At 41.2% G+C, this 25,176-nt stretch overlaps 1 protein-coding gene across 1 annotated transcript; it reads right to left on the bottom strand.

The window, feature by feature from the left end:
* Window positions 1-2,036: 2,036 nt before the first annotated feature.
* SNRPC (small nuclear ribonucleoprotein polypeptide C) lies at window positions 2,037-14,659 on the bottom strand. Its single transcript, XM_079713302.1, has 6 exons — window positions 14,615-14,659; window positions 14,216-14,258; window positions 8,755-8,863; window positions 6,345-6,434; window positions 4,988-5,092; window positions 2,037-2,380 (listed from the first exon to the last, which is right to left on the bottom strand). The coding sequence occupies exons 1-6, from the start codon at window positions 14,620-14,622 to the stop codon at window positions 2,256-2,258; spliced, it is 480 nt and encodes a 159-aa protein (XP_079569428.1). The 5' UTR covers window positions 14,623-14,659; the 3' UTR covers window positions 2,037-2,255.
* Window positions 14,660-25,176: the final 10,517 nt, after the last annotated feature.

Genomic DNA, 25,176 nt, shown 5'->3' with positions numbered 1-25,176 from the left:
ATACAAAGCAGAAACTTGCTGAGTCACACATAAGCTCACTTGGCACGGTTTCCCCTAACAAACCCTTAAGTCTGCAGAAGATTTTAAAAACAAATCTGAGCTATTAAAGTCATATAAACAAAAGACATATAAATTATCAGTTTCTGAGACTTAAGTCCTCCTTAAAAAGATGTGACAACAAAAAACTAAAAAGCAACAAGTAGTCCTGGCAAAAGCTCAGACTAGGAAGTTGACACAGCTCCTACAGAGGCTGAGCATAAAGATCATCTCACTGTAAGGGTATCTATTTCTAACCTCTTGTTTACCTAGATATGGTGATTTATTTGCCTAAATTAGCTTCTCTTCAAAATATTCATGAGTTTCTAGGGAAAAAAAGTAATCTACCCATTGTCATTTTAATTTCTAGCTACAAATCTTTTCAAAATTATAGACACATACATAGAGTTATGTTCATTTTACTTATTTATAAAATTTATTTATTTGGTTGCGCCGGGTCTTAGTTGCAGCAGGCGGGCTCCTTAGTTGTGGCATGCGAACTCTTAGTTGCAGCATGCATGTGGAATCTAGTACCCTGACCAGGGATGGAACCCAGGCCCCCTGCATTGGGAGCTCGAAGTCTTTACCACTGCGCCACCAGGGAAGTCCCCAGAGTTACAACCTTGAGTAAAATAGATCCTAAGACAGAGTTTGCCAAACCCACTAATAATAATCAAAATTTCCTAGGGAGCGTTCCCAAAATGCAAATTTCCTAAGCCCTAAACCAGATATATAGAATCAAAATCTGGCATCTTTATTTTGGAAAAGGTCCTCCATAATTCTGATCACCAGGCCAGGTTGTAAACTGCTGGTTTAGGGCACCCTCTGCCCATCACTATGATAAACTCAGATGGGAAAGGTGGCTTCTTTTTTAAATAGCTAATGATTCAAAATCCAAAAGATACAAAAAGGTGGGAAACCTTTCTCTTTCATCCCTGTCCCCCAGCCACCCATTTACTCTTCATGGGCAACCAATATCTCCAGCTGCTGATCTGTCCTTCCAGAGATCCTTTAAGCACACACAGGCACATACAGGTATCTCCGTTACAAAAGGATAGCAGCAAACGATACATTGTTATGTGAACAAACCAAAGGGCAGGGCAATGTGTATCTCGGAGTTCTTTCCCCATCAGTATAGAACTTCCTTATTCTGTTTCAACAAGCATGGTACATGCCACTTCGTGGATGTAATGTACTTGATAAATCAGTCCCCTTTCACTGGACACCTATGTGATTTCCAGTCTCTTGCTATAATGCATAATCTTGTACACAAGTCATTTCATACATGTGCAAGTCTATCTGTAGGATAAATTCCTAGACATAGAAACGCTATGTCAAAGGATACAAGTATTGTAATTCTGAGTGATACTGCCAAATTGCCCTCCCCAGAGGTTATACAATTTTCACTCCCACTTGTAGTATGAAATAGTTTAGATTTTACACTAAGCTGAATATGAACAGTGGCGATGGCTTACTTTCTAGATGTCCCCCTGAAAATATCCTCCTTTTATAGCCTAGTAACAAATAACATTCTGCAAACACCTTCTGCACCATGAAAATCTGCATAGCTTTCCCATTACTAATAGAACATTTTCTAACTATTTGAAGTCCAAGAAAAAGAGGAGCTGAGTGCAAGGAGGTTAAGGCAATTCTTGCTGCTGTTAGCTGACATGCACTCACCGTGAAGCCTTTTTCCCTACTTTAGCATAAAAGAATTAAAATTTTCCACTCACTACACAAAGTATTATTAATGTGAAAAATTAACCAGGTGCTGTTTATTATTTTAATCAACAAAAGCTCTACAAGTGTTGGATTTACCAGTTTTTGCACAAGAGAACTTTACTAAATAAAGACAAGGTGCCCAAAGGGACCCACTCTACAGCTAAGGGAAAAGAATGTCATACAGAGGGCATGCTGAAGAAAGAATAAGCTAGAGAAACACAACTGGACTCTCCTTTATAATACAAAAAGAATACAGAAGGGAGAAAAAAGGGAACACATTTTTAACTAAAAGAATTGACAATTTTATTTTCACATTTCACAATACAAATGAAAATTGCTTTTTTTGTCCCACCACTCCCCTCCAAAACTACTCTCTCTTTGATAGGAAGGGGGAGCAAGTCTTCCTTGTCATCCTGTTAGAAAACATCCCGAGTCACAGCACCATGATCTCCTGGTGAAGTAATATAAAACTGATATAAAGAGGTTCCCCAATCTCCTTATCTGTCTGGTCGAGTCATTCCTGGCCTGGTGGGCACCATCATGGGACGGGCGGGAGGTCTCATCATTGGGGGCCCAGGCATCATTGGCATGTGGCCTCCCATAGGCGGCCTCATTCCAGGAGCTGCAGGTAAAACAAAGAAAAGGAAAAAAGACAGTCAAAAATACTACTTAGGAGAGCTTGATGGGACTTCAATTAAAGACAAAAAAGTAGCCCCCCCCTGCAAAATGCTGGAAAAAAGACATACTTGACAGAAGAAATGCAACAAATTCATCACATTTGTAAATTACTTAGACATTCTCAAACAAAAAACAAAAAGGTCAACACAAGAACCATATGGGAATCATGATCTAATGATAGTAAGGGGGAAACTATTAATAGACTGCTTTCCAGAAATCACCAGGGACTAGTTCCCTAAATTGACCTTATTTCTCACTCAGGGAAATTCACAACTAAGTCACATGTTAGTCAGCTCTTTTAATCAGTTCTATCCACCATATAACCAGGAGCTATTTCATGAATGTACACAGGCACAGAGGACAATCTTACCACTAAGCGTTTGTTCGGAGTTGTAGGAAAGGTGAGCAGGAGGCCCATGCTGAGAACCTGTTAGTAACCATACTTAGCTCAAGTCAAGAAAAATAATAGGCAATAATGTGATTTATAACAATTAGCACACACACACAAATCTGATTTTTCTAATACATTTCAGAAACTATTAATGAGTTTTTTTTAAGTGTCCCATCAATATACCAGCCAAATAAATGAGTCAGGGAAGGGAGGGCAAGCAGACAGGTGAGGGTTGGGGAGGAATACAGGCAGCTTCACAGAAGTAGTAATGTTCTACTTCCTCAGCTGGGTGGTGGGTTCATGGTATTAATTGTATTACTATGCCTTATAATTTTCATGTTATGTATCTTCTTTTTAAATATCAAATTTTACCTAATTATTTATTTTCAACTAAATCATTTTGATTAAAGGCTTGCAATAAATGCTTCAAGAGAAAACTATATTTAAAGTTGAATATAGCCTTATCACAAAAAGTAAAACACAAGGATATGCAAAAACACAAAATCCAACAGGTACAGAATTAAATTTCAACAGAAACAGAAAATACTAAAACTTCTAAATATCTTATTAAAAAATCCCTCCATAACATAACCTGTATCAGCATTTCTTAGAAGAAACTGATCTAGACCAAAGACTGAAAATGAGGCCCCTGAAAACTTTTTCTTTGGTCTCCATAATGCCTTAAATCTTAATTCGTTGTCAACATTGGCAGTTAATATGTCTTGTTACTAATAAGTAATTCTAGATATCTTTTTTCATCTTTGTATTGTGGAAATGTTCAAACATACACAAGCATAGAAAAAAAGAATATAATGAACATCCATGTACCCATCAACCAACTTAAACAATTATCCACCCGAGGGCAACCTTGTTTTATCTTATCCTCATCCATTCTTATCCTTGCCTACCCTCCAGCTACTCAATTATTTTAATGCAAATCCCATAATTTTATTATTTTATCCTGGCTAAAAACAACAACAACAACAACAAAATACTTGGGCAAATTGGCAACACTAAGCCTGTATTCTCAAACGTCAACCACAGGTTGACACTGAGTTCTAGAAGCCTTCTTTGCATGTGACAAGCATTCCCCAATTCACATCCCTAACCCCTCTAGGAATGTGAATCTGTGATCCCAATTTAAGAATGCAAAAGACATCTGAATCACTTAGATTGTGTTTTGGATTCACAAGTCAGTAAGGCAGGAATTCTCTTTATCTAAACTCTCCCACCCCTAAATGATACCCACAGCAAGCATACTGAATGTTTCTGGCCAGGAAGTTAGCTACTCTAATGCCTTTGCACACTGTCTTACCAGTTGAGTTGTAGGCTTCTTATGTCAGTTGTAGTTACTCTAATTACATAATTTAATTATTCTGCAAACTGATGAAATACGAATGCAGAAAAAGAACTATTTCTATAAAAACTAAGCTGATAATAAGACTCAGGCAAATCATCCCCCAGAAGTACTCACAAATTTGGTAAGTGAAACGATCATAAAAAATAGAAACTAAATTGCCTCACAAGGTCTCTAACCACTTCAAAGAAAATGAAACTGAAGTTGGTAAAGGACGCATTATGAGTATGGCTTTCTGGTTTAGGCAAGAAATATATGGTGTTCCAGTCAGTAGACTCATTCTCAAAGCAAAGGCCCTGACCATGTATCAGAAAACTCTGCAAATTAATGTACATTTATGTTTATGTTAAAATAAAATGCTTGAGGCATAAGTTTTTTCCCCTTCCTGAATAAAAGACTGACTACCAGGCCTAAGGCCTTTTTCATAAATACTAATTAACCTAGTTAACCTGCAAGATTAAATCAGCAATAGGCGGTAGCTCCGCTCCAAATCAAAACCAAGAAAAGCAGCAGCACAAATATATATCTACCCTTCTCCGCATTATAAATGGCCAAAAGTCAGGAGGGGGTGACAGGAGGGACAGAGGAGAAGGAAAAAAGAGGAAGTCTTATCCTGCTTTCAGTTGCACAAGGTCTTTGGATACCATCCAATTACACTGATAAACCAAGTATTTCTTTTTATCATTATAGATTCACCAAATGTAATTTGTTGCAATACATTTAGACAGCTAATTAAGAATTCTATTTGAATGGAAAGCTAAAACACAATGGAGCATCCAAGAAGGAAAGAGATTCAAACTTACCAGGTCCCACTGGCATCATCCCAGGAGGAGGAGGGCCCATCATTGGCATCATGGGAGGGCCCCCCATGTGGGGTGCTGGCATCATCCCAGGGCGAGGAGGACCCGCTGAAATAGAGAATGGGGACTGAGGCTGAGATATGCTTGTATATTAACATTTTCTCTTCTCAGTGAAATAGGGCCTCATGATCTGGCCCAAATTCTGTAATAGTTCTGTAACTTCTTATGGTTTCTTTTATAACAGCAGATTCACAAAAATCAGTGGGCTACAGAACTTTAGTTACATTATGACTAAAAAACAAGAACAAGCCTGCCTAGACAGAAGTGTAAAATAAAGATAAGTTTCCCAGGTTAAAAAGATTCCAGCAGTTTAAATTTTTAAAAGAAGGGTATTATACCCCTGATGAACTTAAGCCACAAGTACCTAATTTCAGATCTTTGTTTCCAGTCAAAACTATGTTTAAGAGAGTCTTTGGAAATACGAAAATGTTTCCGCACAGATATTCCTGAACAATAACAATCTGGAACAACTTAGATGTCCAACAATAAGCAAATGGTGAGACTAATTATGTACATTCATACCACTGACTATTCTACCATTAAAAACAATGGAGTTGAGTGCCAGCCAGTCAGGATAGAGTAGGAGAGCAAGCCAGTGAGCCTGATCAGGTCCCAGGATGGCAGGATTCCAAGAAGGGTTTGGTGGGTCACTAGTGGTCTACCTGCATTAGTGTGCAACTATTATAAACAGCCTACTTCTCTGTGTTTATATCCATGATAATTTACAGGACTGAGTTTAGGTCTCTGAGTTCAATTTAATCTGAACCCTTCCAGGAGGGCCAAAGAACTTATGGCCTAGTTGCTCAATGTCCTCCTGTCTGTCATGCAGAAACAACAAACCTTCCGAGAGAGTAGAGTCCTTTGATCCACTCCTCTTTTAACTATGCAGTTTTTGTCTTTCACAGGTATATATATTGGTTTTAGATGAGTTACAAGGTTGGGAGAGAGACTGAGGAGTTTATCAGCTACATCAATCCTCCAGTGTTGTATTCATAGCAGTAAACAACTCAGCAGCAATACCTCTTTATACATCAGCTCATCTAATCACAGGTACATTCTGAGCTTTCCATTGACTCTATCTCAGACCCATTTGAGATGCCACAAATATAATACCCTAATAATAAGGTAATCAGAAGGTAACTCTAAAGATATTTCAGAAATTATACCACTGAAGCTGTTTTCTATTACTGCCTATGTATTCACTTAATGAACATTTGAAAGCCAACTGTGAGATAATCCAACAAAATCAAGGATAATCTGCCTAGTTACACCCCTTAAGATAAAAACTTTATAAACTTACGGAGACTGGGGGGAGGTGGAATCATTGCCCCTGCAGGAGGAGGAGCAGAGAATGGAGTAGGAGGTATCTTTCCTTGTTGGAATGCAGCGGCTTTGGAGAGTGAGGAAAAAAACAACAAACAGTGAATGAGAATTCAGCAACCTATTTATTTACTAAAATAACCACTTTCTTTTAAATTTTTAACAGTCCCATTATTTCACTCTAAAAAGCATTCATCTAAGATTACTACATCATGGTCTCCACAGTTTTTAAATCAACTGTAAGTACTCACAAGCTAAAACTGCAATTAATTGGTTTACTGATCTGGGTTTTTTAACCTGTTTTTATTTCATCAGCATTCCTACAGATGAATTAACTATGAGAGACTAGTTAATTATGAGTGAAAACCTCTCACCTATAAATGTCTTACCAAAGAGCAGCAGTCATCTTTAATCTGTACATGTAGTTTACACTCAATTCAAGCTGCTCATAATTTTGTTTGAAAAATGTGTGATAACTGCCCAGAGGCCAGGCTTTGTAAAATTTCAATCCTTCCTATATATGCTTTCCTCCATCAAAACAATACACCATTTTGGTTTACCTGTTTTGAAATTAATGCACTGAGGTAAGAGATGTAAAAGAAACAAAGATTTCAAAGCAAGAGCCTGCTCCGAAGGAGATTATGATCTTGAAAAATGCCCAATAAAATTATCTTTTAATTTTTCTTTCAGAAAATATGAGGCACAAATGAAAACAAAAGAAATTGAAGATTGTTTATATTTGGTTTGGGAAAGGAGTCATACATAAATACTAAAATACACACTCATAAAGTCTACTCCTGAATTTGTTAGCCCTTCCCAATTCAGTGCAGCCTGCAGCCCAGACACTCCCCCGTTCCACTCCAACCCCACAAGTGCAAAAGAGATCAAATTACTCAAGTAGATCACTGGTCATTCATGAGAACCAGATCCAAAAAATGACCCCGAGTAGAGATTTATGAACAGCTATCATATTCCTCCAAACAGAGCCTGTGCTCTCTAAGGGATCACATCCCCCAGCAAAAGCCTTTTCCAATCAAAAGTCACCTCCCACACGTTGTGTAGGACAGCTTGTAAAGGCTGAAGAGGGAGTGGCTAAGTAGCGGACTCAACATCAACATAATCCTGAACATGATGAGGTATGCCCCCAAGGGCTTGCTTCTTATCCTCTAAAAGTCCTCCATCAAAAACATTTACTCATCTTAAATTATTCGGCTGAGCACAAAAAATAACAAACATAATGCTAACCTTTAATGCAAGAAACTTCCAACATCTTTTCAAATAGAGGAGAAAATGATTACATTATATTTTTTCCCAAAGGAAATGAGACAATGTCTGAGATTTGCTCCTTAATAATCCAGGAGGGGAAAGGGAGGAGATTGCCTCAACAAGGGGCAATTCTGTCCCCTTGGGAACACCAGGCAATGTGTGAAGATATTTTTAGTCACAACTGGGCATTGCTATTGGCATCTAGCAGGTATAGGCCAGGGTTGCTGAACAGTCTACAATGCACAGGACAGCCCCCAACAAAGAATTATCAGGCCCCAAATATCAATAGTGCTAAGTTTGAGAACTTTAGTATAAATGAAACAAGACTGCCATAGCAGAGTGATGCGGGTGTGGCAGCCATGGGAGGTTTATTCTTTAAAGTTCTCCTTCTATTGTGCTTAAAATTTTCCATGATAGTTTTGCTTTTTTTTTAAAAAAATAAAATCACACCACAATCAAAGTCCACATTTGCCTGCCAGTTCTGGGTACAATGAACGATCAGGAAAGGCCATGTTTCAAATACACCAGGATGATCTAACATAAAAATGCAGTATCTCTTTCTGTCAGTGTCTTGGACCCAACTATCCTAAACAACAAAAATGTTCTTAATTAAACAAGAAGAGTATGGCATGTATGGCAGGGGTCCAAAACATACCCAAACTATTCTGTCACATCAGTTACTTCCTTTGTGACCAGTTATCTTTGCCAGGACAACAAAGAATAAAAGTGTCTCAAACTCTTCAAAGAGAGCTACAAACTCACCCCCACCTTTTCCTGTTACAAACAGAAAACAGATCTAAAAACCATGGCTCACTACAAAGGAGGTTCTGCATAAATGTGCTACAAAATCTGGTCCACATCAATAGTGAAATATTAGGCAACTCATTCTTCTCTGCCCAAATTCCCAGTCTAATCAATACCTGATTGCTCTAACCTCAAAAATTAATATTAATGTTTTCCTATATCCCTGGGAAACCAATGACCTTCCACTTCTTTGATTCAGCACATCAGAATGCTCCTATTTATCATTCAGAATGAGTTGCTTCTGTGAAAAACAACAGAGAGACAGGGACGAGAAAGAATGGGACCATTCTACCACATCAGAACAAGAGACTGAAACGCACTTGTTTTGTCAATCAGGCTCTGAGCCTGCTCTTCCATCCATTTCTGATAGTAGTCTTTCACATTCTCTTTGTGTTTCCTACCACTGCAGTGTGTCTTTCTCACAGATGGCTGTAAAACAAAAGGTTGTATCAGTCAGAGAAACAAATATCCAAAAGCAGAAATTTTTTAAAGCCTTACCTTTTAATAGGTAGCCTGGCTACCCCTAGCAGCCTTAGCTGGTGCCAAAGCATCACTTAAAAACATTATCCAGCAATGTACTGTGGTAATTTACCTACTGTATTTATTATCTAAACCAGGGGTCAGAAAACTATGGCCCATGGGTCAGCCACCTGATTTTGTGGAAAAAAAGTACCGGAACACAGCGGTGTTCATTTGTTTATGTATAGTCTATATCTTGTCTCTACAACAGCAGAGTTGAGCAGTTGCAACAAAGACTGTTTGGTCCACAAACCCAAAATAATTACAAGCCAGCATTTGAAGAAAAAGTTTACAATCCACTGATCTAGAAAACAATATCATATAATGCCCTTTCTTAGGCTATTCTACAGCAAAATAATATAGCTTATATACATTTAAATAACACTGTTTATGGGAGTATATTCTTTTAAAGGACCATGGGTCTAGAAAACAGACTCCATGTGAATCACACACAGACCTTTGTCTCTAGCCCACTAATCCTTTTGTTCTTTCTTTAACAGTTTTATTGAGGTAAAAATGACATAAGATAAACTCCACGCACTTAACCTTTTGGTTTTTTAAGTTAACATTTATTTAACTCTTACTACATGTCAGACACCATGCTATGTACTTTACAAGGAGTGCCTCAATCTCTATAGAAATCACACGTGCATGGTACAGTGGAATACTAATCAGAAAGAACGAATCACTGATACATGCAATACGGACAAATCTCAAAAACGCGCTGAGCAAAAGAAATCAGATACACACAGAGTGTATAAGGATCCATTCATATGAAGTTTAAAACCAGTACTAATGATCTTTAGTCATAAACACCAGATCAGTCAGTGCCAGGGGTGCAGGGGACTGATTGCAAAAAAACACAGGGAACTTTCTGGAGTGATGGAAATGTTCTATATCTTGATGCATACATCAAGTTGTAATCATTTGACAAGTCATCAAACTGTACACTTAAAATGTGTGCATTTAATTGAATATAAATTATAATTCAATACAATTGATTTTAAGAATCACAAGGTTGGACTTCCCTGGTGGTGCAGTGGTTAAGAATCCACCTGCCAATGAAGGGGACATGGGTTCCATCCCTGGCCCAGAAGATCCCACATGCCGCGGAGCAACTAAGCTGGTGCGTTACAACTATTGAGCCTGCATTCTAGAGCCCACGAGCCACAACTACTGAGCCCGCAAGCTGCAACTACTGAAGCCCATGCGCCTAGAGCTCGTGCTCTGCAACAAGAGAACCCACTGCAACAAGAAGCCTGCGTACTACAACGAAGAGTAGCCCCTGCTCACCACAACTAGAGAACAAAAGCCTGCGCACAGCAACGAAGACCCAATGCAGCCAAAAATAAAATAAAATAATTAATTAATAAAAAAATAAAAATCACAAGGTTATCGGGACTTCCCTGGTGGTCCAGTGGCTAAGACTCCACACTCCCAATGCAGGCAGCCTGGGTTTGATCCCTGGTCAGGGAAGTAGATCCCACATGCCGCAACTAAGAGTTTGCATGCCACAACTAAAGATCCCACATGCCACAACCAAGACCCGACCCAGCCAAATAAATAAATTTTTTTAATCACTAGTATGTATAAAATAGATAACATGAGAACCTGCTCTATAGCCACTCTACTTCACTTCGCTGTACAGTAGAAACTAACACAACGTCGTAAAACAACTATACCCCAATAAAAAAAAAAGTTAAAAAAAATTTTAAAAATAAAATGTTTGGTTCTACTGGAAAAAAAAAGAAATTAAAAAAAAATCATCCACTGCATGCAACTCAATTGTCGGGAAGGACATTTGAATTTTTTTTTAATTTATTTATCTATTTTTGGCTGCGTTGGGTCTTTGTTGCTGTGCGCAGGCTTTCTCTAGTTGCGGTGAGCGGGGGCTACTCTTCGTTGCGGTGCGTGGGCTTCTCATTGCGGTGGCTTCTCCTGTTGTGGAGCACGGGCTCTACGCACATGGGTTCAGTAGTTGTGGCTCGCGGGCTCTAGAGCACAGGATCACTATTTGTGACGCACGGGCTTAGTTCTTCCGTGGCATGTGGGATCTGCTGGACCAGGGCTCGAAGCTGTGTCCCCTACATTGGCAGGTGAATTCTTAACCACTGCACCACCAGGGAAGCCCCAGGACATTTGAATTTTCACAGAAGAAAAATAAGAAAATAAACCCTTTACCCACTTAAAAAAAATCACAAGGTTATTATCTTCTGTTTATGCTTAAAGACTTGTCTCAAAACACATAGATGGTAAGCAGAAAACTAAGGCCTGGAATCCAGATCTCATTCAGATGCTCCTCACAGCTGCCTTCCTCCCTCCTAACTCTCTTCATGTGACTGCTTCAGCAGCAGCATATACAACCAACGTCGTGTGAGCAAAACTGTCTTTTTTATGGTCTGTATCTCAAAATACTGTTCCTTGTCTCCCAACCACTGCTTACACTAATACCACAATGATGCCTTAAGCCTAATAACAAAATCATGCCTAAGAACCAGCAAAAGCTCAAAAGTGAGAGCACTGAATGTTTTATACATTCATACTGAACGTTTTATACATTTCAAAGTCCACCACAGGGACTGCTTCAATCACTATGGAAACTTCCTATTTTCACAAGGTATCATGTTAGAACAACAGTATTACAAGGATTCCTGACATTTCTCATAAAGAGATATTTATTATAAAGAGAGACTTTTCCATTCTCTGAATTCTAGCATTACCAAGATGAGTGAGCATATGACAATATAGCACTGGAAAAGGGTAGAAAGGCATAGCCCCCCATACTAACAACTTCAAAAAATTATGACTAGGGGTTTGATCTAGAGAGGGGGTTAGGGACACAAAAACAAAACAAAACAAAAAGACAGGGGATCTATAGGCAAGCTACTACCACTACCAATTTACTGGAGGAGTCTCCTCCAGGACAATCTATAATAATATTTAGAACTATTATTTCTTCAAGAGGTACCACCCTACTTACATGTTCCACAAATCTATTAATGCTGAACTACATCTAACCATGTGTTAGAAAGAATTCCAAATAAAGTGACAACAGAGAAATTATTGGCTAGATTCTTGCAGCTACTATTCAAGATGACATCATGATCAAGTTCTAATTTAATCACGTCTCTGCAGAGGCAGCAAAGTAGAGAGCTGCAATTCTGAAGGTATGGCTCACAGACACCACTCAAAGTGCAAGACAGACCAGTGAATTTTAACGTTAAAAGAGCGTATGACATGGTTTCAGATTCCACACTGCAACTAGCCATGTGCTGAGTTTTGGTGCAATAATATAAAGTAATAAAGAATATCCATGGGCTTCCCTGGTGGCGCAGTGGTTGAGAGTCCGCCTGCTGATGCAGGGGACACGGGTTCGTGCCCCGGTCTGGGAAGATTCCACATGCCGCAGAGCGGCTAGGCCCGTGAGCCATGGCCGCTGAGCCTGCGCGTCCGGAGCCTGTGCTCCGCAACGGGAGAGGCCACAACAGTGAGAGGCCCGCGTAGCGCAAAAAAAAAAAAGAAAGAAAATCCATGATTGTCTAAAAATGCTATTAAAGTACTCCCATATCCATGTGAGGCTGGATTCATCATATACTTCAACCAAAACATAGTGCAACAGATTTAAAGTAGAAGATGAGAATCTGCCAGCTTCCATTAAGTCAGATGTTACACAGGATCCCAAAAATGTTAAAATGCCATTCTTTGTACTGAATTTTTTTGTTTTGGAAAATAGCTATTTTTCACTTTTAAAGTGTTATTTGTATTACAAGTAAAAAGTCTGTTATCATTACCTTTAAATGCATTAATAAGCATTTTTAATTTTAAGTTTTAACTTCAAATACAACAAATTTTAATGGATATAACCCACCTTTTTTTTTCTTTTTGAATAATCCAGTAATTTTTAAGAGTGTAAAGGGACAATGAAACAAAAAAAAGTTTGAGAGCTGCTGGGATAGAAGCTCTGGAGTTAGACTGCCTAGACTCATCTTCCAGCTCTATACAACTTACTGGTTTTGTAACATCCAGTCAGTTATTTACCCACACTGCCTCAGTTTCCCCCTTTGTAAAATGGGAGACAACACCAACCTCATAGGATTAACATGAGCATTAAACAAAATGATACATGGAAAGCCTTTGGAACGCTGCCTGACATACAATAAATATTCAATCTTAGTCGCTGTTATTTGTTAAGCACTTTTTAATCAAATCAAAGTATTCGGTTTAAAATTTAGTCATTTCTTTCCAATTTAATCAGTCAAACATTTAAGAGCCTTGACACAACGAAATATTTGAACTTCAGAACGTTTTCCTAGAATTTTTACTTGTCATATGAATTTTTTTCATCTTTAAACTTGCTAAAGCTTTATTATTTCAGGTCTCCATTAAAAACACTGACTGATGGAAGACTAATAACTTTGAATTATGAAGACAGTTACAGGAAGAGTGGAAAAACAAACACCCCAAAGTATTTTCTCCAAGCATTAGCCCTTAAACCTTAGCAAGATGAAATGCACAAATTACAAAATTTTTTAAAAATCTAATTTAGGGAGTTCCCTGGTGGCCTAGCAGTTAGGATTCCCGGCTTTCACTGCTGTGGCCTGGGTTCAACCCCTGGTCAGTGAACTGAGATCCCACAAGCCACACGGTGCAGCCAAAAAAAAAAAAAAAAGCCTAATTTATTACATATAAGGCTTTCCTTAGGTTTCCTTTTATTAAAAAAATAACTTACTTGAGCTATAATTCATAGATAATACAAGTTACAAATTTTAAGTGTACAATTCAGTGGGTGTTCGGTATATTCACAGAGTTGGGCAATCATCACTACAATCAATTTTTTAAAATTATAGTTGATTTACAATATTATATTAGTTTCAGGTGTAAAAGACAGTGATTCAATATTTTTGTAGATTATGCTCCGTTTAAAGTTACAAAATAATGGTTATATTTCCCCTGTGCTGTACAATTAGCTATTTATACACAGTAGTTTATACCTCTTAATCCCATACCTCTATCTTGGCCCTCTCCACTTCCCTTTCCTCACTGGTAACCACTAGTTTGTTCTCTAAATCAATGAGTCTGTTTCTGTTTTGTTATATACATTCGTTTGTTTTATTTTTTTAGATTCCACACACACGTGATAACAAATAGTATTTGTCTCTGACTGACTTATTTCACTAAGCATAATACTGTCTAGGTCCATCCATGTTGTTGCAAATGGCAGACATATACGGTTTTTTGAAGCTGAAAAGAAACACTACTTACAGAGTCATGGGTGAGGTATGTATCGCAGTAGTCACAATAAAACCTGGAAAGAGAAGGAAAGTAGAGAAAGAGAAAATGACAACCCGTTAATAGATGCCCATCCACCGAGGTGCTGTTTATTGAAGGTAAAATAGAAAATAAAATAAAGTAAAAGGCCTATTCACGATACGAAGACATCAAACAGAGCGTCCTGACACAAGCCAAGCTTTTGGGTTGCCTTACGGAGAGTCGACCTCCACACTCGTAAAGAGGTGTCTAGAAATCAGGGTCTCCCTTCCTCCCCCAGACCCTCTCGCTCCCCCAGAGGCTCGCGGAGCCAGAACCCGTTCTGTGCTCTCCCGCAGGGCCACAATCAGTGAGCGAGACCGCGAATATCCCCAGATTTAGGCCCCCACTCACTTAGGCATGTCGCTCGGCAGGCCTTTGGCAACTCCGTTCCGCGCCGCCCGGAAGTGACGCGCACAGTGAGCGCCGACGCGGCGGAAGCGATGAGTCAAATGCGACTGCAGAAGCCCCACCCAGTCATCCAATCCGCCAGCTGCGCTGCGCCTGCTGTACGGCTTTGTCGGCGGAGCGAGAGGCGGGGCTTGTCCTGCTCCTCCCTTCACCTAGAGGAGGGTGGGAAGGGGGAGTGTCCAGTATCCCTGCGAGAGTCAAGGCACGCTGTTGTGGCCGTGGTTTTCGATGCTCCCGGAAGCATGTCATTCATCCTTTCTTTCGACAGTTATCTAATGAGTGTCTGGTATGTGCCAGGCACTGCTATAAATGCTAAGAAGCCAGCAGTGAACAAAAGAGACAAAAATCCTTGCTTTCTTGGACTTGACATTCGAGTTGGGGAAGACAAATACAGTAATAAAGTCAGTATGTAGTGGGTTAGATGGAGCCAAGTGCTATGGGGAGGGAGGGAATGAAGCATGGAAGAAGGGAGTTCAACTTTAAATAAAACAGAAAGCTTGCTGAGAAAGTGATGACTAAGAAATGATAGGTTTCTTAAAGCAAGAAAGCCAGGCGCAAGCCATTTTACATGGTGTCTCTGTTTTTGAGTCTCATTAACCACTGGAGGTGGCAGAATCCCCAGTTTCAAGTCTCGTGGCTGCTTCCTAGCTGTGCTGCATGTGCAAGTTATTTAATATTTCTGACTCCATTTACTCATATGAAAAATATGAATAATAGTTCTTACTTGTAGGCTTTGAGGAAGAATTAGATGTGAAAATGCTTGTAAAGCTTTCAGTGCAATGTCTGTACACACGAAGCCCTCCACAAATGGTAGTTATGGTTCCACAGGAGGAAACTGTTAGAAGAAACTTGTCCAGGGAGTTCCCTGGTGGCCTAGGGGTTAGGATTCCAGGTGAGAAATGGAGTATTTCCTACCATATCAGTAAACAAAGGATGTCACACTCATCAGCAATTGCAGCCCCCACTGTTGTGAGCTGGTGAGCCCCGAGGGAACTGAGGAAGGAAAAAGTACCTGCCATCTAGCAGCCATCAGATTGCGGCCACTCCCTACGGTGAGCCCTGAGGAAACTCAGGATGTGAAAACACAGGACACTGGCCCCCATATAGCTGATGTGCATAGCAGAGGAAAGATTTCACTGAGCCCAGACTCTTGCATCTTCCCATACACAGAAAAGCGCTAAATTCCTTTACTTGGGATATCTGATTTTCTTTAATTAACAATAATCTTTTGATGTTCAGACTACCTGCCCTTTGTCGCAAAACTGCTGTATAACCTGGCTCCCTGCCTCGCCTCCTCCGAACAGTTCTCTCAGGGTTACTTGAAATGCTGCCTCCCGGGCTTGAAGTACTAAAAATTCCTGCTGAATAAAACATAACTCTCAACTTTTAGGTTGTGAATATTTTTTAAGTTGACACAGGCTTTCACTGTCGTGGCCCAGGTTCAATCCCCGGTCAGGGAACTAAGATCCAGCAAGCTGCGGGGCAAGGCCAAAAAAAAAAAGATAACTTGTCCATAGGGATAACCCATTCTGGCAACAAGGCCAAATTTCCGTCCTGGTGTATCAGACTCCAAAATGGCCTGACCCCTCTTTCAGAAAAGGGAAATAGTGTTGGGAACTGGGGAGGAGGAGCTTTTGCTTCTTTTGTTCCATATTCTCCCATGGTGGAGTTGCAACCAAAATAATAAAACCTGGTGCTTTATTGGAATATTTACTATGTCCTAGTGAGACAGGAGATAGATGGGCCCCAGGCTGAACAGTGTGGACAGAAACTCCATAATAGCAGAAACTCCATAAAAGCAGGATGATGGAGGAAGCTGGGCCCTGCCCAGATAAGAGATAAAAGACCACTTCTCAAAGTCGAGGAGACCTCCCTGACTACACATGCACAGAAAGGCTCCTTGGAGATCAAAAAGGGAGGGGGTGCCACCTCATCATAAATGATGCCAACTACCCATAGGCCTCTTCACTAGAATCCATCTTGGCTAAGAGGTGCGCATGCACACAGGGGAGGACCCTGAGATATACCAAATGCGGACTCAGAACCAGGCAAAGCAAGATGATTGGACAAAGGAAACCCGGAAGAAATGCCCCATAAAAGTGATTCAAACTGCCACGAGTGTGTGGCTCTCTCTCTCTGAGCCCGCCCGAGTGTCTATCCACACGTAGTGTACTCTTTTTCCTTGTAATAAACCCTTTACTTGCTTCACTACTTTCAATCTCTATGTGGAAATTCGTATCTTCATACCTGATGGGTCAGGGCCTTGTCACTAGCCACTGGTCCATGGTGGTCTAGTGGCTAGGATTCAGCGCTCTCACTGCTGCTGCCCGACCTCAAGCTCTGGCCGGGAACCGAAATCCTGCTTCAAGCCACTGTAGGCCAAGGCCACCCTAGATCACTAGGTGCTTTTGTCAACTGAAAAAAAAAGGCACAGGGACTTCCCTGGTGGCACAGTGGTTAAGAATCGGCCTGCCAATGCAGGGGACACAGTTTGAGCCCTGGTCTGGGAAGATCCCACAAGCCGCGGAGCAACAAAGCCTGTGCGCCACAACTACAGAACCTGCACCCTAGAGCCCGTGAGCCACAACTGCTGAGCCCGTGTGCCACAGCTACTGAAGCCTGTGCACCTAGAGCCCATGCTCCACAACAAGAGAAGCCACCACAATGAGGAGCCTGCGCAATGCAGCAAAGAGTAGCCCCCTCATGCTGCAACTAGAGAAAGCCTGCACACAGCAGTGAAGACCCAACACAACCAAAAATATAAATAAATTAATAAAAATACAGATGAAATCAAATTTAATATTAAAAAAAAAGCACAACCTAAAAATTGAGAGTTGGGACTTCCCTGGTGGTCCAGTGTGTAAGACTCCAAGCTCCCAATGAAGGAGGCCCAGGTTCAATCTCTGGTTCGAGAACTAGATCCGCATGCATGCCGTGACTGAGTTCACATGCTGCAACTAAGAAGAAGTCCACAGGCCACAACTAAGACCCAGTGCAACTAAAATAAATAAATAAATAAATTTTTTTTTAAAATAAAATAAAGGGACTTCCCTGGTGGTCCAGTGGTTAAGAATCCGACTTCCAATGCAGGGGACGCAGTTTTGATCCGTGGTCAGGGAACTAAGATCCCACATGTCATGGGGCAGCTAAGCCCACGTGCCGCAACTAGAGAGAAGCCTGTGCGTCACAATGAAGAACCCACGTGCCGCAATGAAGACCTAGCACAGCCAAAAACATATAAGTAAAAATACAAAAATAAGGCTTCCCTGGTGGCGCAGTGGTTGAGAGTCCGCCTGCCAATGCAGGGGACACGGGTTCGTGCTCTGGTCCGGGAAGATCCCACATGCTGCGGAGCGGCTGGGCCCGTGAGCCATGGCCGCTGAGCCTGCGCGTCCGGAGCCTGTGCTCCGCAACGGGAGAGGCCACAACAGTGAGAGGCCCGTGTACCACAAAAAAAAAAAAAAAAAAAAAAAAAAAGATTACTGTTAATTAAAGAAAACTAGACATCTCAAGTTAATGAATTTAACATTTTTCTATGTATGGGAAGAGGCAAGAGTCTGGGCTCATTGAAGTCATTCTTTTGATATACACCTTAACTATCTAGGGCCAGTAACCTGCTCTTCTCCATCCTGAATCCCCTCAGGGTGCACAGTTGGAGCTAGCTGCAGTGGCTGCTGGCTTGATGCCACAACATCCTTTGTTTACGGATATGGCAAGCAACCTTTTTCATTCACACTTTAAATTAATTACTTTATTTAATCTATTCAATAACACTGTTATTCATATTTCAGATGAGGAAACTGAGCTTTAACAAGGTTAAGTGTACCACAAAAATTACTTCCTGGTCTTAAAAGAAAAGTTAACTGCACAATGAAGTTATCAGGCTTTTACCACCTTAACACAGTGCTTAAACTTATCATTGTTAATGTGGGACAATCAGCTATTATGTGTCTCCTGCTGGGAGGCTAATATTAAGTAGACACCATCAACTATGATGTATTCTTTTTTAAAATTAATTAATTAATTAATTAATTGATTGATTAATTTTGGCTGTGTTGGGTCTTCGTTTCTGTGCGAGGGCTTTCTCTAGGTGCTGCGAGCGGGGCCACGCTTCATCACGGTGCGTGGGCCTCTCACTGTCGCGGCCTCACTTGTTGCGGAGCACAAGCTCCAGACGCGCAGCCTCAGTAGTTGTGGCTTACGGACCTAGTTGCTCCGCGGCATGTGGGATCCTCCCAGACCGGGGCACAAACCCGTGTCCCCTGCATCGGCAGGCAGACTTTCAACCACTGCGCCACCAGAGAAGCCCTAACTTGGATCCAATGAAGTATGTAGGATAGGCAAGAGGATCAAGCTAAAGGGAAACAAAAGATGCTGAAGAGATTCAGAAGCTGGGACATTCTATAGAACAACTGGCCTCTTTCCTTTAAGTCAAAAAACGTGTCATTCTACATTAAAATATTTTTAAGAGTCATAACAACTAGATGTAGTGTATGGTCCAGGGTTAGATCTTAGTTTGGACAGACCAGCTATAAAGAACACTTTGGGGAAACTGTCTGGGCCTTAATGTTGCAGTGCTACAAACCCACTTTTGCACAGACAGCCTGAGTTTATTCTTGTTAAGGGGAAGGATTCATGAATTATGTTTTGATTTTTTTCCTACTTTCTCTCTGTCCTGATCCTGGGCCAGCTTTGCCCTTAAGTCCATTCCTCACCTTCCCCTGCTCTTTTCAGTATGGCAGTGGGGGCTGATCCATAAAGGAAAGCTGCATGTCCTGGACTCCTGTGCTGGTTGGGCTCCAGACTGAGTTGCTGGGCTCCGTTAATTGGAGGCACTTCTGGAGATTTACGGGATCAAGGAAGAAGCCACACAAGAGGGAAGAGATATGGGAACATATGTATATGTATAACTGATTCACTTTGTTATAAAGCAGAAACTAACACACCATTGTAAAGCAATTATACTCCAATAAAGATGTAAAAAAGGGCTTCCCTGGTGGCGCAGTGGTTGCGAGTCCGCCTGCCGAGGCAGGGGACACGGGTTCGTGCCCTGGTCTGGGAAGATCCCACATGCCGCGGAGCGGCTGGGCCCGTGAGCCATGGCCACTGGGCCTGCGCGTCCGGAGCCTGTGCTCTGCAACGGGAGAGGCCACAACAGTGAGAGGCCCGCGTACCGCAAAAAAAAAAAAAAAAAAAAAAAAAGATGTAAAAAAAAAAAAAAAAGGAAGAAGCCAGAGTATCCCCACCCCCACCCCATCCCCAAACCAGAGCTTCCATCCCTACGCCCACCCCATCCTACCCACACTTCACCCTCCAACCTCAGGCTGTCTCCTCCTATCTATCTGGCTCCAACTTCTAGCAGATGATCCCAGCCCCTGGGCTCTGGTAACACCACCTCCTTCTTCTGCCTCTGCAGTGTAAGGGTGACAGTAGCTTCTTGCTATTGCTCATCTCTGGGCTACTTCACTGTTCTCTGTTTCATTTTTAATCCCTGCCAACACCTACGTAAAACAATTCTGTGAATTAAATTCCCTGTTTTAAATATTTAGAGTGGGGACTTCCCTGGTGGTGCAGTGGATAAGACTCTGCATTCCCAATGCAGGGGGCCTGGGTTCGATCCCTGGTCAGGGAATTAGATCCCACGTGCATGCCACAACTAAGGAGCCTGCAAGCTGCAAATAAGACCTAGCACAACCAAAAACCAAAAAAACAAAAAACCTTAGAGTGACCTCTTTTCCAGGACTCAGAGGATGACCTTACCTCCTAGTTCCAAGGGGTATCTCCCCACAAGTCTTGCCTATATGCTCTATTATCTTGTAAAGCAGAGCTTTTCACACTTTTCCTGAGTGTCACAGGCAACTGAGAGAGCTCATCTGTTACTCTCATTTCCCTAGATCTAGGGTGAAAATCCCAAGCAAGCTTGAAATGCCCTTGAACTCTTGTATGATATCTTTTTTTTTTTTTTTTAGATATTTGCCATGTATTTCTTCTTAGGTCTTTTTTTTAAATTAATTAATTTATTTTTATATATTTTTTTAGATTTTTGGCTGTGTTGGGTCTTCGTTTCTGTGAGAGGGTTTTCTCTAGTTGCGGCAAGTGGGGGCCACTCTTCATCACGGTGCGCGGGCCTCTCACTATCGCAGCCTCTCTTGTTGCGGAGCACAGGCTCCAGACGTGCAGGCTCAGTAGTGGCTCACGGGCCTAGTTACTCCACAGCATGTGGGATCTTTCCCAGACCAGGGCTCGAACCTGTGCCCCCTGCATTGGCAGGTGGATTCTAACCACTGTGCCATCAGGGAAGCCCTGCATTTATAAGTTTGAAAAATATTGTGTAATTGCCCTCCATTGTAGTTGTATTTACCTGATAATTAATGAGTTTAATGACTTGAAATTATTTGATTTTGTTTAAACTAATTATCATATTTGGTTCATTCAAGTCCTTTTGGAGTTCACTTGTAAACCAAGCTTATTGCTTAGTAATGAAGTTAGGGTTGATGCTATAATAAGTATAATTTTAGGTTGTTTGTTTGGGATGCTCAGTGTAGGGGTAGCAGGAGGGCAATTTCTAGATCAAACAGGAGGAACGTGATAGCTACTAGGAAAAATTTTATGGAAAAATAGGTGTGCTGATTCTATGGAATCAAATCCACATTCATTGGGGTTTGGTTTTTCTGTATAAATATTTATTTGAGGGCATATACAACCTGATAGGTTCAAAAGTCATTGTATTACAATTTTAATTTCTCTTATGAATAAAGTGTAGCATTTTTTCATGTTTAGGAGCCTTAAAGAGTCTGCAGAACCTTCTATGCATAGACTACCTTTTCATGCCCTTGCCTAATTTGTGTATTATATTGTTAGCCTCATTCTTTTCTTTTGATTTGTAGAGAACTTCATATATAAGGAAATTAACATTGCCTGTAATATGAGTCACAAATATGTTTCCATTTGTTATTTGTCTTTGGCTTTAATTGGGGTGATTTTTATCATGAAAAAATTTTAGTTTGTATGTTAGTCAAATGTTAATCTGGGGGCTTCCCTGGTGGCACAGTGGTTAAGAATCTGCCTGACAATGCAGGGGACACGGGTTCGATCCCTGGTCCAGGAAGATCCCACATGCCTTGGAGCAACAAAGCCCATGCACCACACTACTGAGCCTGTGTTCTAGAGCCCGTGAGGCACAACTACTGAGCCCTCATGCCACAACTACTGAAGCCCGTGCACCTAGAGCCTGTGCTCCACAACAAAAGAAGACACTGCAATGAGAAACCCATGAACCACAACGAAGAGTAACCCCCACTCACCACAGCTAGAGAAAACCCGCACGCAGCAACGAAGACCCAACACAGCCAAAAATAAATAAATAAATTTATTTTTTAAAAATGTTAATCTGTTCTTTTACGGTTTCTGGGTTTTACGTGAAGGCTTTTCTCTGAGTTTTTTGTTTTTTGTTGTTTGTTTTTTGTTTTTTGTTTTTTTGCAGTACATGGGCCTCTCACTGTTGTGGCCTCTCCCGTTGCAGAGCACAGGCTCCGGACACGCAGGCTCAGCAGCCATGGCTCACGGGTCCAGCCGCTCCACAGCGTGTGGGATCTTCCCGGACTGGGGCACGAACCCGTGTCCCCTGCATCAGCAAGCGGACACCCAGCCACTGCGCCACCAGGGAAGCCCTCTCTGAGTTTTTTTTTAATTCTCTCATATTTTTCATGTTTATATTTTTTATCTATTTGGAATTTGTTTTAAAGTGTGTAATAGGGATCTAACCTAATTTTTCTTTTCATAACAGTAACCCAGTTACCCCTCCCAGCAGCAGTTAATGAATAATCCATCACTGTCCCTTCTAATTTGAAATGTTACTTTTATCATTTTCTCTATAAACTCTACCTCATTTCTGAGCTTTTGGTTTGTTCCATTGGTTTGTCTATTAATGTGCTTCTACCAACTGTTTTAATTGCTATAGCTCATATCTTATCTATGGTTATTTTAATATAAAATATTTTTCAATTACCCAGTTAAATTACATACTTAACCTTATCCTTTCCTAAAAAGAGTCTTCCAGCAGTGATAAAGGTGTTACATTTCTCATGTGGTTGGGTACATCCTCTGATACACTGTTGTATATCCCAGTATGGTAAGGTTGCCAGCTAAATACACAATGCCCAGTTAAATTTGAATTTCAGATAAAAAATTAATAATTTTTAGTAGAAGTATGTCCCATGCAATTTTTTTCTATTTCTGGAAATCCAACTATAGGATACTTGATTTAAAAAAATTATTTTAGGGACTTCCCTGGCGGTCCAATGGTTAAGACTCTGTGCTTCCACTACAGGGGGCATAGTTTCGATCCCTGGTCCAGGGAACTAAGATCCCACATGCCATGTGGCACGGCCAAAAAAAAAAAAATTATTTTAGTTACATATGACAAAGCCAACTTACATTAGTGTAGGAAGATAGGGATTACAGAGGCCTAGAGAGCTGGGACCTCTAAGGGTAGATTATCTTCAGGTCTGGTTGACCCAGGGTCTCAAATAATTTTACTCGGTCTCTTTCTCTCTACATCTCTCATCTCTGTATGTCTGCTTTTCTTGGTACATTGGCCTCATCCTCTCACATCGCAGCATGGCTTCCTCCATGCAACCAAGTGAGATAACCTCAAATATCTCCAAAATTCCATTCTTCTAGCACCATAATGCCAAAAGCCAGGCAGGGGTCTGAATGGCCAGGCTTGGGTGAAGAGTCCTTCTTGGGTTGGGATGGGTGGGAATCAACAGTGTCACTTCAACTTCAGGGAGTAAGGGGGGAAGACCCAAGTGTTGGGGAAATACTGTTTTTTTCTTTTTTTTTTAATTAACTAATTTATTATTTTTTTTGGCCACACCATGCGGCTTGCGGGATCTTAGTTCCCAGACCAGGGATCAAACCCATGCCCCCTGAAGTGGAAGTGTGGAATCCTAACCACTGGACTGCCAGGGAATTCCTGGGGGAGTACTGTTTTCAAAGTAGGAGTACGGGAAACCATTCCGGGCCAAAAACGGTATGCACAGCTGTCACTGTTAGTCATATCTAGCCCAGGTTGCAAAGCCCAACTCAAAGAAAATGCCAATTTGAGGTGGTAATTTCCATTTTCACTACCAGAGGACTAGAGTCCTTAGTGCCTTAGCATCCTACACCTCCCCTCACGTCTTTTCCATAGCTTTCCCCAATGCTAAGGAACAGTAGGTAATATTCAGTTATTCAATATTTATTCAACAAACATTTGCTGAGCACCCACTTGGTGTTCAGGTCAATGTTGGCCACTGTCAATGAGGAAATAAATAACACACTGTGCCCACCATCAACTTTCGTGTAGGAGATAAGGTTTCAACAAATAATTATAGCATTATATGGTATATGAATATTCATGAAGAAGTAGTATTGTGTAGTGATAATGAACACACCTTCCAGATCCAAAGTGCCTATTGCTTTGACCTTGGGGAAGTTGCTTAACCTCTCTGTGTCTTCGCTTCCTCATCTGTAAAATGGGGACAGTAATAGTGCCTACTTGATAGATTTGTGGCTGTGAGGAGTGAATGAGATAATTTTCTTAAAGCACTTACTACATGGTAAGCACACAGTAATTGATGGGTAGTGTTGGCACTGTCAGTAATAAGAATTGGTACTAAAAACCCAGATCTCTTGAATTCCACATCCAGAAATGCTTCCAGGCCACTTCAGAACCACACAAGAGGTGAGCTGTGGAATTAGAGGCATTTTCCCTCTCACTTCCAATTAGAGATTTATATTTTGCAGCCATCAATGGCTGCTGAGTCTTCTATTAGGCACACTTCAGAATCCATAATTCTTAGTTCCAGTCCCAGACCTCAGGGCCCTGAAATTCAGGGGAAAGACTGAAACCTGGAGGTGGACTTGCCTCTGCTCTCCAAGCTGTACTTCCATAGATGTCTCACTGGGGAGGATCTATCATTGTGACCTCACCCCCTAACTTCTTTTTTTTTTTTTTTTTGCGATACACAGGCCTCTCACTGTTGTGGCCTCTCCCGTTGCAGAGCACAGGCTCCGGACGTGCAGGCTCAGCGGCCATGGCTCACGGGCCCAGCTGCTCCGCGACATGTGGGATCTTCCCGGACTGGGGCACGAGCCCGTGTCCCTTGCATCGGCAGGCGGACTCTCAACCACTGCGCCGCCAAGGAAGCCCTCCCTAACTTCTTTTTGAACTGAGACCTCACTACAGTGAAGTGGACTCAGAAAGCTAAAACTTGATCTTTATTTATTTATTTATTTTTGGACAGGAAAGTAGGATTTATTGGTGGGCACAAGTAAGGACGGGACAGAGCCAAGGCTCTCATGAGTGCAGGGGCCGCCAGTTATCCAGAGGAGCACGATTAGGGATATATGTGACCCCACAGCCATCTGGGATGAGCTGTTTTCTGCCACCATGTTTTCAAATTCATCCATTTTAAACTTAGTAAATCCCCACTTCTTGGAGATATGAATATTCTGGCAGC

The sequence above is a fragment of the Hyperoodon ampullatus genome (genome assembly GCF_949752795.1).
Source record: "Hyperoodon ampullatus genome assembly, chromosome: 10".
NCBI classification, from domain to species: Eukaryota; Metazoa; Chordata; class Mammalia; order Artiodactyla; family Ziphiidae; genus Hyperoodon; species Hyperoodon ampullatus.
Note: the sequence above shows the minus strand (reverse complement) of the source record. Positions and strands in the feature narration are given on the sequence as shown.

What these genes read in the sequence shown, in the direction of transcription:
- SNRPC (XM_079713302.1), bottom strand. An exon ending in TCCACCTCCCCCCAGTCTCC is followed by an intron (nt 5,093 to 6,344) that starts GTAAGTTTATAA and finishes TCTCTATTTCAG; the next exon opens with CGGGTCCTCCTCGCCCTGGG. An exon ending in GATGATGCCAGTGGGACCTG is followed by an intron (nt 2,381 to 4,987) that starts GTAAGTTTGAAT and finishes TTTTACCTGCAG; the next exon opens with CTCCTGGAATGAGGCCGCCT.